Source organism: Triturus cristatus, chromosome 4_2, assembly GCF_964204655.1.
Source record: "Triturus cristatus chromosome 4_2, aTriCri1.1, whole genome shotgun sequence".
NCBI lineage: Eukaryota > Metazoa > Chordata > Amphibia > Caudata > Salamandridae > Triturus > Triturus cristatus.
This window is the reverse complement of record NC_140586.1, coordinates 703,353,527-703,371,939: the sequence shown is the minus strand read 5'-3', so window position 1 is coordinate 703,371,939 and position 18,413 is coordinate 703,353,527. Positions and strand designations below refer to the sequence as shown.

Genomic DNA, 18,413 nt, shown 5'->3' with positions numbered 1-18,413 from the left:
AAGCATTTGTAGGTGTGAGTGAGTTTCTTGAAAGTGACTCTCTTCTCAACGGGGAGCCAGTGGAGGTTCCGTAGGTGTTGGGTGGTGTGTTTGTGTCGAGGGATGCCAAGGAAGAGTCTGTCTGCGGTGTTCTGTATGGTCTGGAGCTTGCAGAGCAGAGACTTGTTGATCACGGCATAGAGGGCGTTTCCGTAGTTCAGTCTGCTGGTTATGAGTGGGTGGGTGACGGCCTTCCTTATGTTGAAGCAGCTGGAGGCGACGGCAATGACCTGTGGGGTTATGGAGAGGGAGGAGTAGAGTATGGTGCTGAGGTTTTGGGCGTGGTTCGTGGGGGTGTGGGAGGCTGCTGAGGGTGGTGGGCCACCAGGTGTTGTCCCATGCCAAGGGGGAGGGTCCGAGGACCAGGACTTCTGTCTTCCACAAGTTGAGCTTCAGGCAGTTTCTGCTCATTCAGGATGTGACGTCCTTCATTCCTTCCTGGAAGCTGAGTCTGGTGGTAATTGGGTCCTTGGTGAGGGAGAGAATGAGCTGGGTGTCGTCGGCATTGGATACGATGCTAAGTCTGTGCTGTCTGACGATGGCGGCGAGGGGGGCCATGTAGATGTTGAAGAGCGTGGGGCTGAGTGATGATGCTTGGGGCACTCCGCAGTTGATTTCCGTGGGTTCAGAGAGGAAAGGTGGTAGTCTGATTCTTTGGGTTCTGCCGGTGAGGAACGAGCAGATCAAGTCGAGGGCGGTTCCTTGTATGCTGGTGGCGTCGTGGAGTCTGGCTCTGAGTGTGCAGTGGGAAACGGTGTTGAATGCTGCAGAGAGGTCGAGTAGGATCAGGGCTGCGGTGTGTCCTTGGTCGAGGAGGGTGCAGATGACGTCTGTGGCAGCGAGTAGAGCGGTCTCGGTTCTGTGGTTGCTACCAAATCCGGATTGGGAGGGGTCGAGGATGGAGTTTTCTTTGATTAATTTGGTTAGTTGTGCATTGACTGTCTTTTCGGTGACTTTGGCCGTGAAGGAGAGGAGGGAGATGGGTCGGTAGTTCTTGAGGTTGGTGGGGTCTGCTGAGGGCTTCTTGAGCAAGGGTCTGACTTCTGCACGTTTCCAGTCGTCTGGAAAAATGCCGGTCTTGAAGGTGGCGTTGATCGTGCGTCGTAGTCCGGGAGCGATGGCGGCTTTGTGAAAAATGTGCTGGGGGCAGGGGTCCATGGGGGCTCCTGAGTGGATCTCTTTCATGGTCGAAGTGGTGTCTTAGGTGGTCCTGGGGTCCAGGAGGAGATGATGGGCTGGATGGCGTTGCTGGGGGAGGAAGTGGCTTCGGAGTTGGGTGTCTGGTCCTTGAAGTTGCCATAGTCCCTTGATTTTTAGATGGAAGTAGCATCCGAGCTTGTTGCAGAGGTCCTGGGAAGGGGTGATGTCTGTGGTTTCGCTGGTGGGCTTGGTGAATTCCTGGATGATGCTGCGGAGTTGCTTGGAGTTGCAGCCATTGGGGAGGATCTTGTTTTGAATGAAGGTCCTTTTGGTTGATCTGATGCGTTGGTGATATTCCGTCATGGCGTTTTTGTAGGTGGTCCGATCTTCTGACGTTTTGCTGTTTCTCCAGCTCTTCTCGAGAGGTCTACAGGTGCGTCTGGATTTTTGGAGGTCGGCGGTGAACCAGGTGGCTTTCCTGGGGCGCTGTCTGTTGGGGTTGCGTAGGGGGGCAAGCTTGTCTGTGCAGTTGGAGAGCCATCAGTTGAGTCCTTTGGGTGCGAGGTTGGCGTTGGTCGAGGTGGTGGGGGCGTTGCGGTTAAGGGTTGAGTTCAGGTGTTCCTCAGTGACTTTGCTCCAGTTCCTTTGTGGAGGGCGCGGTGCAGGTTTGGACGGCATGGGTTTTTCGACGTGGAAGAGTACGCAGTGGTGGTCTGTTCATGGGGGTTGCGTGGTGTGGCTGAAGTGGATGTTGTAACCTTCTGCGAAGATGGGGTATGGGGTGTGTCCTGCCTTGTGGGTGAGCATGGTGACGAGCTGTTTAAGTCCGATGTTGGCGAGGTTGTCCAGGAGGGTGGTGGAGTTGGGGTCGCTGGGGTTGTCGAGGTGTAAGTTCAGGTCTCGGACGAGTATGTAGTCCATGAGGCGATGGCGTGGGCTGCAATGAGGTCGGCAACGGTAGGGGCGAATGAGGCGTGGGGTCCGGGGGGGTCTGTAGGCGAGGGTGCTGCGGTGAGTGGTTCTAGGGCTGGTCTGGATCTGGAAGTGAAGGTGTTCGGTGGTGGGAAGGAGTCATTTGTGGTGGAGGTGGAGAGTCGGAGGGAGCTCTTGTGTACGATGGTGAGCCTCCTCCTGGGCGGTTGGGGCGGTCCTTCCTTTGGATCTTGTATCCATCGGGGATGGTGGTGACGATCTCTGGGGCGGAGGAGAAGTTGGTCCAGGTTTCTGTAAAGAAGGCGACGTCTGGCGAGAGGGTGTCTAGGAGGTCCCAGATCTCTACTGCGTGTCTGTGCGGGGAGCACACGTTGAGGAGGATGCACCTCAGGGCTTCGGAGGTGTTGTCCTTCGGTGCTGGGGCTGTTGGGGTGCGGTCGGAGGTGAAGGATTGGCGGCAGTGATGGCAGGAGAACTGGCCATGGGTGGTGGTCGGCGTCGACTGCTGGCAGTTGTTGTTCGTTCCGGGGTTGAGTGCCAGGAGGGCAGCGGAGTTGTAGCGCTGGGAGGTCGCTGATCCAGGGTTCCTGGAGCTGGCCACGGTCGGGTTTGCGGACTGGCACTGACGGGCTTGCCTTTGGGGTGCCCGCTGCGTGCGCCCACAATTAAGTAGGGGAGGGGGGAAGGAAGCGCAGCTGGGAGGCGGGAGCGAGAACCAGCAGGGGCCGCGGGGGGCAGAAGTGGCGGGAAAAGGGCACGGAGAGCAACGGGCACAGAAAGGCAGAAAAACGGCAAAGTTGGGCACAGGTACAATTACAAGACAGGCACAATAACAAGACAGACAAACGGGCAGAGAAAGACAGAAAACGGCACAAACACAGAGATAGACAACAGCGGCCAGCAGAAGAGCAAGGCTCTCCCACTGGACCACCAGGGATGAGGAGCGGGTAAATGGTAATGTTTTTTATATGTCTTTTATTTGCAGTGGAGTGAATATATATTAAAAAAAAAAGTGCACACTATACCATATTATAAGCTTTTATAGCACTGTACAGTAAAGCTGGCTAATTTAACGTAAAGGGGTGTGAGTGGATGAATAAGAATACAAAAAAAGATCTTAAAATATATGATGGAATGTATGGCAGGTGACCGGCACTACCGATCACAACACATGTACTTGAAGTGAATTTGGACACCATATGCAATAAAAAAAATCGGTAGTCTGGTGTATCAGGGACGCTTGTGCAAATGATGTTTAGCTGGGGAAGTACTCAGCTCTGTTTGCAGATGCAAAGTGGTGAAAGGGGAAGTAGTTTGCACAGTTTTCAGGCACAAGGATGAATGGTGAAGTGGTCGCCCTCTTCAGCGGTGAACATGATCTTTACTGCTGCTCATGGGTATCAAGAGAATCTGTGAGGTCTGAGGCATTTCAGAAACCTTATGTGATGGCTGGGGTTTGTAAATGAGCCTACATTAAACACCACTAAGAGATAAAGCGATTTATGCACATCACATCATTTTTCTCCAAAATGTTTTTTCAGTTTTACTTTTTGGTTTCCTGGGATGCTTTGGCATAAGATTCCCGGTTCACACATGATTCATTTTATAAAGTAAGAAAACACAATAATTAAAAATGCTCTCAAACTACAGTTTAACAGAGATTAGTTTTTCCGTGTAACAGACAAACACCCGACGATGGACCCAGCAGGGGCATGTGCCACCTAATCCAGAGCAGGATTGAGACACTTCTCTGACAGGATTTGGGCCAACCCACCTACAACCAAAGCCATGGGAAAATGGGATAGAGAAAAAGGGGGGGGGGGGACATGGAGAGAAAAATGTGAATGAATGAATGAAGTAATTTTATGGAGCGCACAATACCCGAAGGTGTCTTGGAACTAGATAGATCAAAAACCAGGAAGGCCTTCAAGCCAAGGGCATACGTTTGGGGGGGGTCTGTGACCTGTTGCAAAAATAACCAGGTCTTCAACTTGTTTCTGAATTGCTGCATGATGGGTTGCGAGTGTAGGGCAAGAGGCAAGGAGTTCCATAGTTTCCCTCCACGGTATGAGAGCATTCTTCCACCCCATTTTGCTTTGCTAATTCTTGGGACCCTGATCATTTGACCAGTGCTCGATCTGAGGTTCCTTCCGGTAATATACCAGGAGAGAGCTCTGTAGGGGGCCTTATGAATTAAACACAGAGCCTTAAATGGAACCCTCTTTACCGCTGGCAACCAGTGGAGGCCAAGCAGATGAGAGATTGGGCCGAATTTGGGGACCTTCAGCAACGTTCTTGCTACAGCGTTCTGCTGTGGAACAGGGAGAGAGAAATGGGGACAGACATAAATGGGGAACAGAGTGAGAAAGCGGGAAGGGTGAAAACGAAAGGGAGAGATGGCAATAGTCAGGGGGTACAGGAAGGGGAAGGAGGTGGACAGGCGATATACGTTTTAAACAGCAGGTCTTTGGCAGGAGGTGATGACTGCTGGCAAGGACAAAGACCCGTAAAGGACGTTATCCTCCAAGCCCTAACTATTATAATGTGAAACTATCAAGCAACTACAATATAACCGTCACAAAAGGTACAAGCTTTCCAAAGAAACATGTCCTGCCTGATGTACTTTCTTCAAGATTCTAATAAGTGTCAAGAACGTTTTTGTTACAATAGGATTTTTAGGTGGCCATCAGTATTTAACATAAAGTTACACTCATCTGGGGCATTAGAAAAATATGAATATTTTCAAGTAGCGCTTCGTATCGAACTTGCTCCATTTGTACGCCCTGTTAACAGATATAACTACTAGCCAATCAATGGTATTCAATTGATCCAATTCGGAAGAATGCAGGCTGAGCCAGACTTTCCAGGACTGTAAGACTCACTGAGCCCTTCTGCCGTTATTATATTAGATGTCTGGTTACAGTTCAGTCAGTTTAGACCCTTTTGTGCAGCCTTTAAACAGAAACACAGCAGAGCCTGCTTTTGTAGACACCAGATAACTAGGAAAACAAGCAATATACAAGGCAGAAGCGGCAACCAGAGTCACAGAAGTAAAGAAAGCAGCCTTGGCTCTGCCCATTATGAATACCTTAATCTCCGTGTGCCTTCCAAACATAAATGTTTCCTTCTGTACCGTATGTGGTGTGCATGTAAACCACTCCAATACCTACAGATTAAATTTACTCTATACAAAAAAATACAAACAACTGACAGGTCTTTTCCAGGTCGGTGGTGGAGTCCTAGTTTGCCCGACCTTTGTGAAGACAGAGCAGCTGCCCCTCAAAACCAGCAGGGTGGGGGCGGCAAGCAATACACAAGCAGGGGCGGCAACCGGAGTCACAGAGGTAACCAGAGCAGCCATGACTCCACCCACTCAGGCATCATGAATAACTTAATCTCCGCACGCTTACCAAAAATGTATGTGTCCTTCTGTAATGTATGTGGCTTGCATGTTAAAGTGCTTTAATACCTATTGATCGAATTTGCTTTTAAATTTTTTTTTTTTTATATAGTGCAAACAACTGACAGGACTTTTCCCGGTCAGTGGCGGGGTCATGAAGCGGTATTCACCCGCCCTTATGAAGACTAATGGGCCCCTGATAACCAACAGGGAGGGGATGGCAAGCAATACACGAGCGGGAGCAATACAATACCAAGCCAATCGTAAAGAAAACTAGGTGGTGGAAGGCTGCTTTTGTTTCAGTTGCTATAAACCACGCTAAACCTGCAACAGCCAGAAGGGAGGAGCTGAACCTGCAATAGCCAGAAGGGAGGACAGGCCATCATAGCTTTGCTGGCCAACCAAAATTATCTCTGAGTGAAATCGCCAAGGAGGGAGCTCAGCACACAAAGTAGGGACATATGCACCAATAAGAAGCCAGCATTTCTGAATGCCACAGATAACAAACCGTGGTAATCGGTGGGTGTGCCTAAAGCCCACTAAAGAGATACAACAGGTCTTGCAGACAGCGCAAGCGGTGTCGAGGCTTGACCTAAAAATGGTTGTCACAGATTAGTTCTACCAAACAGGGCAGTATTTTTACATTTTCACAAGCCATTATACAATCCATTACATAACCTGTAGGGTAAAGAATGTTAGATCACCCATCACAGGACCAAGGGAGTTTGGGACTTTTGTTTGTATGTCGCCACCTGCTGTGATAGTGCTCCGGGCAAGCACATTTATTTTTCTTCTGTCCCCCTCTAGAATCTTTCCTGCCTCTCACTGTTACATGATCGAAGGGCCAGGGATCCTACTTCTGGAATTCATTTGTGCTAATTCCAACGGAGCCATTGCAATGGCTGTTATGGTTAGCCAGATGAGTGAGATTTACAGATTAGCCACTTGTCTGCATTTATCTACTGCATATATTCGACAAGCACAACTATTTAGGCGTGTTTGTGTGTGTGTATATGTGTGTGTGTGTGTGTGTGTATATATATATATATATATATATATATGTATATACACACGTTGTTGGTTGGTTTGACAACAAATTCTTAGTTGCTTGAAACCTGTTTTGATCTTACTCTGTCATCATCCCCTGATATATTCCGATTGGTCATCCTCTGGCAAAGATTGTGTAGGATAGAATTGGAATCTTCGAGTCTTATTACTGATGCTCACAGACACCCATCGATAAGCTTAGACTGCAGTGAGGTCATGACTGCAGAGCATGTCTAATTAGAGTGCATGGGACAGTCTGAATAAAATATCTGAGACTCGGAGTGCAGGGTACATCTGATGCCCAAAGGTATGGGAGTGGTTAATCGTACTGGGTGTGCAGCAGGGCACACTTGCATTATACTGGCTGTGCATCAGTGATCAAAATTAAGGCTTTGAAAACCAGTTTCCAATGTCTAGTTAGCTGGTGCAATTCTTAAACGTTTGTAAGTAGTATAGCAAATATGTTTGCAAGTATTCCTTAGTATTATGATATCCCTAATTCAAGATGTCTTAAGTGATTTATGTAGGATAACCTGGTTTTGTGATAATGTGCCCCTTTATCATTTCTAGGTTGGCATACAAGTTTGTTACGAGGATCTTTCCAGTGGAAAACAATGGAAGGTCTGTCATGCCTATGCAACGTTTGTAGCACAAGGTGATGGAAGTGGCAAGGTATGGATAAAGTACCAATAAATTGATGCAGGTTTAACAAGGTGTAAAGTTTAAAATAACAACTAAATTAGCGTGTAATGTATTCAGATGAAATGCTAAATGTCCTTAGTAGTCTCCAGACTCCCCAGTTGACCTAGGACCAATATAAAGATGTGAGTGGGGGATAAGCAACATGCTGCACATCCAATGGTTACTTCATAGGATGTCCCTCAGCTCTTGTCTCCAAATTAGTAATGATCAAGCTCACTGGAGTTAAGAAATAGGTCTTTATTCATAACTTGAGATGTCTTAGCCAAGAGCTGGAGAAAGAAATGCCTCTCATAGAAAATTGAAATACAAACTAAAGTTAAGCATTCTAGCATTTCAGCATTCTCAGAATCTGAAACGCAACAGCACTCTGGAGGGCGAACCCAAACTATTCAAACAGCAAAGCATCACATAGGGGCTATTTTTCATATATTCAAATGTCATCAACTCATCTTTCTCTCCTGAAGATTATTTTCTAGTTCTGCTCTGATTCATATGCCCATGTAACTAGAAGGGTGATCATTTTTTCTGCTCTTTCACTATAACCTCATTGAGATCTGAAAAAGATGGACACTCATGGGGGTAAAAAGATATATTAGGTGGCGGAGCAGTTCAGCCTTCATTATGGCCACCGACCTTTGACACACCAGTGCTGCTCTGTCCTTGTGCCTGCTGTCAACTGGCAAGAGTATAGGATAGGACAAGAGGTATGAAGTGGAGAATCTCAAGTCTCTGGGGCATTGAGATCGATTCCCATTGGAACAGGCAGCTATGGTAAAAGGAGAGGGAAGAAAAACGTGAACGCAGGCGACTGGAGTCAAGCTATCCTGGCTGATGACGGCTGATAGCCAGAAACCGGTCCTAGGATGCTTGATTCCGGTCCAGGGAAGACATGGCTTGGCAGTTCGGGCTGGACTGTTCCCATGAGGCACAGGGTCAAGACTGATTTGCATATGGCCATGTCTAAACTGGGGTGGTGTAGTGGGCAAAAGAACGATGGATTTAACCCAGATCTCTTGACTGGGGGGAGAATGTCTGCATTGTCAGCATTCCGTCCATCAATTGTTTGTTGTAACGCTTTTCGCCCTAAGTGGGATGGGTATTCCCAGACGTGGGACCCGTGCTCACTATGCCACTGGAGTCAAGCTATCCTGGCTGATGACGGCTGATAGCCAGAAACCGGTCCTAGGATGCTTGATTCCGGTCCAGGGAAGACATGGCTTGGCAGTTCGGGCTGGACTGTTCCATGAGGCACAGGGTCAAGACTGATTTGCATATGGCCATGTCTAAACTGGGGTGGTGTAGTAGGCAAAAGAACGATGGATTTAACCCAGATCTCTTGACTGGGGGAGAATGTCTGCATTGTCAGCATTCCGTCCATCAATTGTTTGTTGTAACGCAGGCGAAGATGCAGCAGGGCAAGCGCAGCACGTAAATGATTCAAAGTATTAGAAGTTTCTAGGGTCCCTGGCATCTTGGATCCGAGCCATTCAACATTGCTAATGCAATAACTGCAATTGATCAAAAAGGAGCTGATCTCCTTTGTTAGTGAGGCTACCATGTGGTTCCAGGCTAGACTGATGGTGTAGGATGGCAGAAATATCTTGTTGGTTTTGGGCCCAGAAGCAGTTGGGGAATATTTAGACTCCAGGTGGCGGTGGTGGTGTGGGGGGTCAAGAGGAAATAGTATTCCAGAACTAGTCTTGTTACATTTTCAGGGATATTTCAACGAACACCAATTGGTTAGATCTCCTGTGGCCCTCAGGCAAGCACCTGAGCAGGAAGAACAGACATATTCTGATAAATACATCTACCTGCAGATTCTTCACCTTTGAATATCCCAGGTGCAAGACAGGATCTCAAACTTCTGCAATTGATCTTTGGTGTAGGTAGATGACGTTGACTTTGTTTTGATGTCCTGCATATAGTCTTAATGACATCAGTGGAGCTACATAGCCACAGGACCGGTGCCCTAATGGCATTTCTGTTCTTTTCCCTGCCATTTGACGCAGAAATGAGGTTCCCTCTCACAGAATTTCTCACATAGAAATTACTCTATTTAAGTGCGGCAGAGACAATGTCCCCACTATAGCGCTCAGGTGGTAATCCTGATTGATATGTGATGGACACATGTCCACCACGGATCTGCACAAGGCTGTCTGTGGTGTCTTGGTTTGAATCATGACACGTCTGATATCTGCTGAAATGCACCTTTGTGTCATTAAGGAGCATCAAGCAAAGCTCTTATGGCTCACTCCAAATTAAGTCATTTGAGTCGTAGACTAATCAGGCCATGGTCAAAGTCACGAGCAAGGTCGAGTTCCCCTTCAAGATCATCACCCTCAACAAAGTTGTTGAGGGAGAATAAATGCCATGGCAAGAAGGGTTCTTCTTCCTCTCCTCGTCTTTCCAAGAGTAAGGGTAAGCCCCCTGTGGCTGGAGTTGGTGGCGATATCTTGGGCGCTGTCTTCATTGATTCCAGATCCAGGTACCGTCTCCTTCACCATCAACTGCACCTTCCCCTTTGTCACAGCTGTAAGTGCATCCGTGTAGTTACTTAAAAACCATGGTAGATCTTTTTAAGAGAGTGGTTGTCCCTTCTGATGTGCTGACTGGTCCTATTGGGACAGTTCAGGGGCCTTTTGCTCCTGTACCATCACTGCCCTTGGAGCTTACAGGTACTTCCCAGCACCACTTCTGTTCAGAGCCCTAACTGACCCAACGTCATCATGACCAATGTCTCTTCCAGTATCGGTCCTGATTGCACATAGATCGGTGCTGAGAACTGTGGTGTCCACCATGACACCTCAACTGACACCAGTTGACCCTCCACCTCAAGTGTATTCAGCCCTGGGACCGCATACGCAGCTGTCCTCTGCACCAACAGCTGTGCCACAACCTTTTTGGAAGACCGTAATGGTGGTTAAAAGACACTGACCGTAAACATCTCTCCAGTTCAGATCTTGAGTGGGATCTCGGATTCTCTGTTGGGAAGCCCTGAGACTCTGGACCTGGTCCATGGTAGATGGTCAATCACATAGCATGATCCCTGAACACCAGAGCCAACACCTTGAGTCAATTTCATCTTGCTGACCACAAGTAGCGCCTTCACCTGGAGATGGTTTGAGATCACTTTGGTTTTGGGGGTACATCTCAGGAAGGTGTATTCGCCACTTAACTGCCTGAAATTCTGTGCCTTCCAGTATCATTGCAGGGAGCTTCAGGGGACATGTTTCAGTTGATTTAGAAGTTTCCATTTCTCTTCAGTACACGTTCTTACCATTTGCTTGATTATTTTGGTCCTGGAGAAAATTCATAATGACCTGCCCCACGTGATTCTCATTGCTCCAGACTGGCCAAGAAGCATCCCTATCTACTGAACTGCATTTTACACTGACCTTGGCTCCATGAGGCTGTGCAGTAGCTATGTTAAAGGGGGATCTCTTAGCCTTGTTGTTCCTTTGTTTACCATATCAACCCCCCATGTTCAAATCTCCAGTGGGACTAAGGTTTCTTAAATGGTTGACCAACTCCCCTCCCAAAGCTAACTGCTACTTTCACCTTGACGCCCTCGGCCAACTGTTGCACTCACTCCATTTTATTAATTTAATTTCACAAACCTGTATCCCCCCCGTACAGTCCATCCTGGCACAATGGGACCTCAACCTAGTTGCAACATTCCTTAAGGGGACTGTGTTTCAGCCCATGCTCAGTTGTCAGTTAAGGCTACTAACCCTCAAAACTGTTTTTCTGTTGGCACCTGCTTCAGCTTGTCGTTTTAGAAAACTTCAAGGCCTTTCTGTTCGCCCCTCATTCACATGCTTTTTCCAAGACAAGTGAGTGCTGCAAACTAAGGCTGTTTTTCTGTCAAAAGTCCTCATCCCAAATAGACAATCCTTCACATTACCTACATTCTCTCCTCCTCCACGTATTTCTAAGAAAGGAGAACGACTGTAAAGGCTGGACCCTAGAAGACCAACTCTTTATTGATTATACTGGCTATAAAAAGGGGAAAGCAGTGCAGAAACTGAAAATCTCTTGATAGATTAACCCGTGTATCTGATAGAGACTTCTAGCCGCAGATTCCTTACCTTAGAATTATCTCCAGGCATCAGACTAGTCCTGGAAATGTTTTGTGAGCAGTACCCCAGCAAGCTGGTAGGTGGCGTTCAGCTTCGCACGATGGTGTCGTCGTCCACGCCATAATTGACATGCGCCGTGCCTATATAGGCCCCCCCTTGCATGATGATGTAATTTTTTTTTATTTTTTTTTGTGCCAGTCAGAGCAGATCCGGAGAAGAGCTACCCCCAGTAATCTGACCTGACTGACCTTTTTCAACCTTTTGTCAAAGGCTTTTTTGTGATTTTGTCTCCTGCTTTGGCAGGGATGTCCATGAGGAAGCCTGGTTTTAAGCCCATATTTAAGCAAATATTGGTGACAGACCCACAACTCGTTGTCCTATGGTGTCTCAAGCACGACCACAACACCAAGGTCTGAGTCCATTGCAGTGCAATGCACCCCAAGGCCTGGAGGGAGTAGTCCCTCAAGCTCCTTGCCGCATGATATGCGATGCCATAACCATCTTGATCCAGGTCAAGAGGAAGGTCCCGGGAACAGCTGCGGAACCATTGATCATTGTCTAAGTTTCCTGGCGTTTCTGGTAAGTCCCGCAAGCACAAGAAGACATCTGACAAGATGAGGTAATGTCAGCATTCAAGGCCTGGATCTGCAGTTGAGCCTGCGCCTCAGCCATCCCCGCACCTCCTCAAATTTCCCGAGGCCAGAGCAACCCCTGGCCAACTCTGAGTTTGATAAGGCTATGCACTTCATATTTGAGCATCCCGTCCCTGCTTGCGATGCTTCAGGTTCTGGAGGCCCCTACTGGTCCTCTGCCAGCTGATTCGCCCCTGGCACCAGTTGGGCCCCTGGGACCCATGGATGGATTTTGATGCCGCCGGCCACAATCTCATCCCCGACTCTGACACGGATCCTGATGGGTGTCGTGTGACTCCGAAACCGACAGGAGGCACTGCCTCTAGGCCAGGCCTGTTAGCCAGTGGCGGCTTCTCCGTTATGGTGGAGCAACGTTCACCCCTCCTCCCCTTTTGAGAGCAGTCTGAGGGAAACGGGGAAAAATAAAATGATAATATATTGGTTTAGTTAGCATTTTATTTTTCCTGTTTCCCTCTAGAGCCAGGCGGGGCCATGATGCAGCAGGGGAAGAGTAGTGCTCACTGTAAATGCGCATGAAACAGCACAGACTCCCAGGCACTGTCAAAGCGGCAAACAAAGCTGCTCTGACCAATCCTGGTGCTGCTCTCATGCTATTGAGAGCACACCAGGATTGGGTGGGGAGTCTGTGCTGGTTTCCCAGGGACTGCTGGGACACCATCGGGAAAGAAGAGCACAGAGGTGACCGGCAGCACCGGAATAGGTAATTTTCTTATATTTTTTTAATTAGAATTAATTCCCCCCACCCTCCCCCGTCCCGTCTCCCCCCCGACCCCAACCCCCATTTGAGTTTTGCAGCAGCCGCCAATGCTGTGCCCTATTCATATGGACTAGGACTTTGGGGAAATTGAAGGGGCCACTGGATCCTGATGTATACCAGCCCGTAGATTACACTAGGACACCTAATGTGAAGGTCTGGCAAACGTCAGAGGAACGCACACCTCTCCAGATATTGGCTTGGTCTCTTCTATTGCCATAGCTATGGAGGAGAGAGCTTTACTCGCCAAGGTAGTGAGACCGGCAGCTGAGGTCCTGGACCTTCAACTGCCCACTGTAGCAGTCAGGATGAACGTCTTGACGGAGGTGCTTAAGCCGGGAGTAACCCCATCTGAACATCTTCTTACATTTAATGAAGCCCTCACAGATGTAATATTTTAAGCATGGTCCAAGCCCTGCACAGGGGCTCCTGTGAATAGGACAATTGCCCATCGCCCAAGCCCCGGGGGACCCCAGTTTTCTCACCCAGCACCCCAGACCTGGTGGTTCAAGCCTCCAACTCCAAAGTACATCCTGGCACATTCCTTACCAGTCTACCAGACAGGGAATCCAAAAGGCTGGATACTGTAGGGGAAGAAGATTGTTTATTCTGCCAGCCTGGATATGCGGTCGGTGAACAAGGCATGCCTTTTGGGCCCATACTCTCACTCAAGCTGGGACTCAGTGGTGCAGGTGCTGCCTATAGTCCCGGAGGAGGCCCGGGCCATACTCTTCCAGGCTATGGATGATGAGAGAGACGCAGCAAACTTCTCCACACATTGTGGACTGGATACAACCGACTTGCTAGGCAGAGCGATTTCGTCATCGCCAACCCTTAGACACCACATCTGCCTGAGAACCACGGACTTTTTAGGGGATGTCCAAGCCTTGCTTACGTACATGCCATTTGATGGCTTCCATCTCTTTGGAAAAAATATGGACCCAGCGCTGGAACACTTCAAGGATAGCAGAGTTATGGCCAGATCCTTGTCCCTTTCCATGGCCCGTCTGCCTTTCGCTCCTTTTGTGACTACGGAAGAGGTTTCCAGCCATGTTCGTACCAGCTCAGCCACCACGGCACGCAAACTTCCCAGCCCATGCATGGCCGAGGACACGGTACCCAGAGGCTTCGTAGGTCAGGTGGCCAGAGGTTGAGCCAGTCCACCCTTCAGTCGCAGCCTCCAAGCCTCTTTAGTTTGCCCTCCCGACTATCATGCGCACCCAGTGCGTGGCAGGATACACCATCACCTGCACCAGTGGAGGTCAATAACATTTAACCTCTAGGTTCTCCAGATTGTTCAAAAGAGCTGCTTCCTCCCTTTCATGACTACCCCTCCACCAAGGCAAATCACTTGCGACAGGCTGCCGGAGCATCACGTCTTTGCTCTGTCGGGAAGTGGCAGCTCTTGGTCAAAGGAGCCATAGAGAGGATGCTGGCATCAGCAGTGGGTCGTGGTTGTTATTACCACTACTTCTTGGTGCCCAAAATGACTGAGACCTTTAATCTATCCTAGACTTGCACCCTCTTAATTTCTTTCTGAAAAAGGAGAAATTCAGAATGCTCACCCATACCTAAGTCCTATCTGCCCTGGACCTGGGAGACTGGATGGTAGTGTTGGACTTGCAGGACGCATACATCTGCATTCCCATCCTGCTTGCCACAGACCTGACCTGCAGTTTATGGTAGGTCACAAGCACTCTATTTGCCGTGCTCCCCTTTGGCCTTACCAGTGCCCCTCAGGTGTTCACCAAGGTGTTGGTTACAATTTATCTGTGTAGATCAGGGGTGCCGGTCTTTCACTATCTGAATGACTGGCTGCTGAAGGCGGGCTCGTCCCAGGGAGTCCTCTTCCACCTCCAGACTATGGCAAACCTGCCCTCTCTGGGGTTCACTATTAACGTGCCAGAGTCACACCTACCCCTTCTGTGATGCTCCCTTTCATCAGAGATGCTCTGAACACAGTGCAGTTTCGGGCTTATCCGCCAAAGCAAGGAGTCCTGGATATTCAGGCTATGATATTGATATTTAAGACTCTATTCTGGGTTTCGGTGAGACTTACTCCAAGGCTGCTGGGCCTCATGGCATCCTGTACCCTGCTTTTGACACAGGGCCATTAGCATATGCAGGCTCTGCAGTGAGACCTGAAGTCCAGTGGGTGCAGCATCAGGGGAATTTCTTTGACATGGTCCAGATCTTTGAGGAAACTGCAAAAGATCTGCAGTGATGGCGGACGGAACGCGATTGGGTCAGCGTCCGACTCCTCTCCATTCCCCAACCAGATCTGACATTAGTGATAGTTTTGTCACTCCTGGGGTAATGCCTTATCTGGTAGAGACTCTGTCTAGCCGCTGATTCCTTACCGGCCTACCCATTTTCCCCGCTCTTCGAATGGATTTTTGGGCACAGGCCGATTTCCTTTTCAGGGCCCCAGTTCTACACACCAGTGGTCAGTGTTCATGGCAGCTCCACGCTTCTGGCGTGGAAAGTCACAAAAAGAAGCTGATGTCAGCACGCTGGGGCAGCGCTTATATAGGCACCGCTCACGCCACTTCCAATGCAGACGATGCCATGCAGAGCCGAACAAGGCCACATAATGCCGCGCAAGGGTACTGCTGACAAAAAATGCCCAGATGTAGGCTAACTCCTGGGGGTAATTCTAAGGTAAGGAATCTTTGGCTAGATAGGGTCTCTGCCAGATAAGGCTACCTTCAGTTGCAAACATTCTGCTGCATACTTTAGCTACCTGAAAATTCCTGAACACCCTCCCACTATCCCCTCTTCTGGGCAAAGTATTAGCACCCTTTATTATAAAATGGCAAGTTAGTTATGTGTTTCACCAATATACAGGTATCTGTCTTTTCAAACACACCTTGAACGTCGTGGCAAAAACAAATTGAAACTTACCTTATGGGCCAGTCCTTTTGCTGTATGACTCTGTCATCACGTCTCCACATCTGACGTCGAAACAGAGTCAACGCCATCTGCTGGAGAGCTATTGCAGACGTTTTTCAGATCCAATCTTGCTCCTGGGATATTCAAAGGTGAGAAATCTGCAGAAAGATTGTTACCAAAGGTAATTAACTTTTTATTATGGCACACACATTACTCTCTGCTTACCTGGAAAACATTTGGTTAGGCATGTAACAGAACCTGCCAGAGACTGTCAGGCAATTTGATTTATTGTTCTGAGTTCAGGCAACATTTCCCCCCAAGTGAGCACAAAGAGAAATCCGCAATGTCGTTTCAATGCTTAATTTTAAACTAATGTCGGTGCATATTTAATCTAACAAGATTATCAGAGAAATCGGAACAATTATAGTAAATGTAAAGCAGAGATTGGGGAAAATTATGAAAACAAACAATTTACAACATAGTGCAATTTAAGGACCCCTTGGTGCCTAATATGAGCACCAAAGGTTTTCTGTTCATTAGATTTCAGAATGCAGATCTTGTCATCACACAGAAAAATAAACCTTGTGATCTGTGATGCAAGGTGGGGTAAATAACGTGAGAATTTACTTTCGCATTCCTATTAAAGCCACCATGCCTTTTTTCTAAGCATAAACTGAATGGATTAGTGTATATGAACTCAGTAGGTTTCTTAACATGGCCATATTTTTGTACATAAATACACCCTTTCAACTTTAACAGTGATATGTAGATACAACAGCGCAAACTGGACCTGTTGGTATTTTTGACAGTCCCAGTCTGTACAGTGACAGCATCAGAATATACAGGGTTTTTTGGGGGTTTAAATTTCTTTTATTTGTTTAGAACATCGAGAAAGGGGGCAGTCTGTTTGGGGGGATCTGCAAGTCTCAGTAATCGTAGATATTTGGGGCAGGTGAGCTCCGTGAATTCAGATGTCAATAGTGTAAGAAAAGGAGCCCACAAATCGTGAAATGAGGCCCCTGGTGAGTCAAAGAGAGAAATCTTTTCCATCCCCCAAATGGCCCATAACCGATGAAACCATCCCAGGCATGTAGGGACTGTCATGGTACCCCAGTGAGTCAGGACATTTTGGACTGCTGCTCCCAGCGCTCGAGCCATCTGCTTACACTCCGAGATTTAAGGGGAAAGGTGATGGCGTTGGGAAGGCCCAGGAGAACATAGGCTGGGAATCTAGGAATCTGGGTGTCGAAATGGGAATCTACGTCGTCTAGGATTTGCTGCCAATATGTCCCCAAAGAGGGACACTCCAACAGCAGGTGGGTAAGAGAGCCCAGCGCGCCATAGGCTCGCCAGCACAGCGGGCTCCGGGAAGTTGTACCCCTATGGAGTCTCACAGGGGTGAGTTACCAGTAGGTAGCTACTTTAGTAGCAGTTTCAATAGAGGCAACATTGTGTGCTGTGTGTCTGGCCCTATAATAGATGTCCGTCCACTCCTTCTGTGTAAGAGCCCTACCCAATTCCCCTTCCCAGCGCAATTGGCTGGGGGACTTCCCGGTGTCCGAAGAGTATTGTGTGAATTTGTATAGGTCGGATGTTAAGCGTGCTTCACTATATCGTGAGTAAACACTTCTCGATCGGGGTGAGATGCCGCTCCACCGCACCTCTCACATCACTATGGAGAACCCAGCGTCGGACCTGCAAATATCGATACCTCTCCGTTTCTGGGATGCCAAGTTCAGTACGGAGAGCGTTAAAGGAGTGGGGTCCCGACAGATCGAAGAGATGACCTATGGAGCGGCAGGCCTCTTTAGTCCAATGGTGAAACTCCCCGGGATCAAGGCCTGGGGTGAAATCAGGGTTTTGGCCTATAGGCATAATCGGGGACAGGAAGGTCGTGAGCCCCCTAGAAACCGCAGTCTTGTCCCAAGTTAACAAAGTAGGACAAGTCACCGAGAGGTATAAATTGCGAGGTTGCCCCATGCGTGCGAGAAAGGGAACCCCCATAAAGGTTGGCCAGCAAGGGACTTATCCATAAACAGCCAATGCTTCTCAGATTCCGGGCGCGACCACTCCACTAGTCCACATTGAGAAGGGATATAGGGCAGTAAGAACCGTAGAGGCGTTTATCCTTGCCAGGTTTAGGGATCACCGTTATTAACGCTTCTATCATGGAGGGCGGAAAAGAGGAAATCTGGGTAGACCCAATCAAGTTAAAAACCCGAACTAAGAGAGGGGCTAATACCATGCAAAACTTTTTATAAAAAACAAAGGAGAACCCATCCGGGCCTGCAGACTTGTTGAGTTTGAATTTACAGTTTTTTAAAGCGGTTCTTGCTGTCCCTCTAATTAACGAGCTATTTTTTTAAGGTGTGTTGAACAAATTGATATGTTTTACCCCAACTGGAAGAAATATGAACATTTGGGTTGCCTTATATTTTCTTCTCAGGTAAAATTAAAGCTGTTCACTCCTCAGACTGAAGAGGAACAGACAGAGTATAGCATTGCTGCAGAACGCAGACGCATGCGGCTACTCCATACGGACATTATTAAGGATCTTCTTGTGAAAAGCACAGTCCAGGATGGTAAGTTTGATCCAGAAGAAATATCTTTTACTCTTATCACTTTTTAAGATTGTGTAGTTAAATGTTCTACAGCCGACAAGTGATAACTGAATCCCCATTTTCATATTTTACCCACCATAGAGCTAGGAATATCAATGTACCATGATCCACGTTCCCCTCATTTTGGGTCCAAATGAGGTTATTTCTAGTATT

The 18,413-nt window shown here is 48.1% G+C and overlaps 1 protein-coding gene across 15 annotated transcripts in view; it reads left to right on the top strand.

Annotated features, from left to right (window-relative positions):
• Positions 1 to 18,413, top strand: part of ACOT11 (acyl-CoA thioesterase 11) — a 749,239-nt gene that overhangs the window by 485,642 nt on the left and 245,184 nt on the right. For all 15 annotated transcript variants that reach the window (XM_085602549.1, XM_085602548.1, XM_085602556.1 and 12 more), the window contains 2 exons: positions 7,130 to 7,231; positions 18,086 to 18,221. In XM_085602549.1, coding sequence (XP_085458675.1) covers positions 7,130 to 7,231; positions 18,086 to 18,221 — 238 coding nt within the window. The remainder of the gene's footprint in view (positions 1 to 7,129; positions 7,232 to 18,085; positions 18,222 to 18,413) is intronic.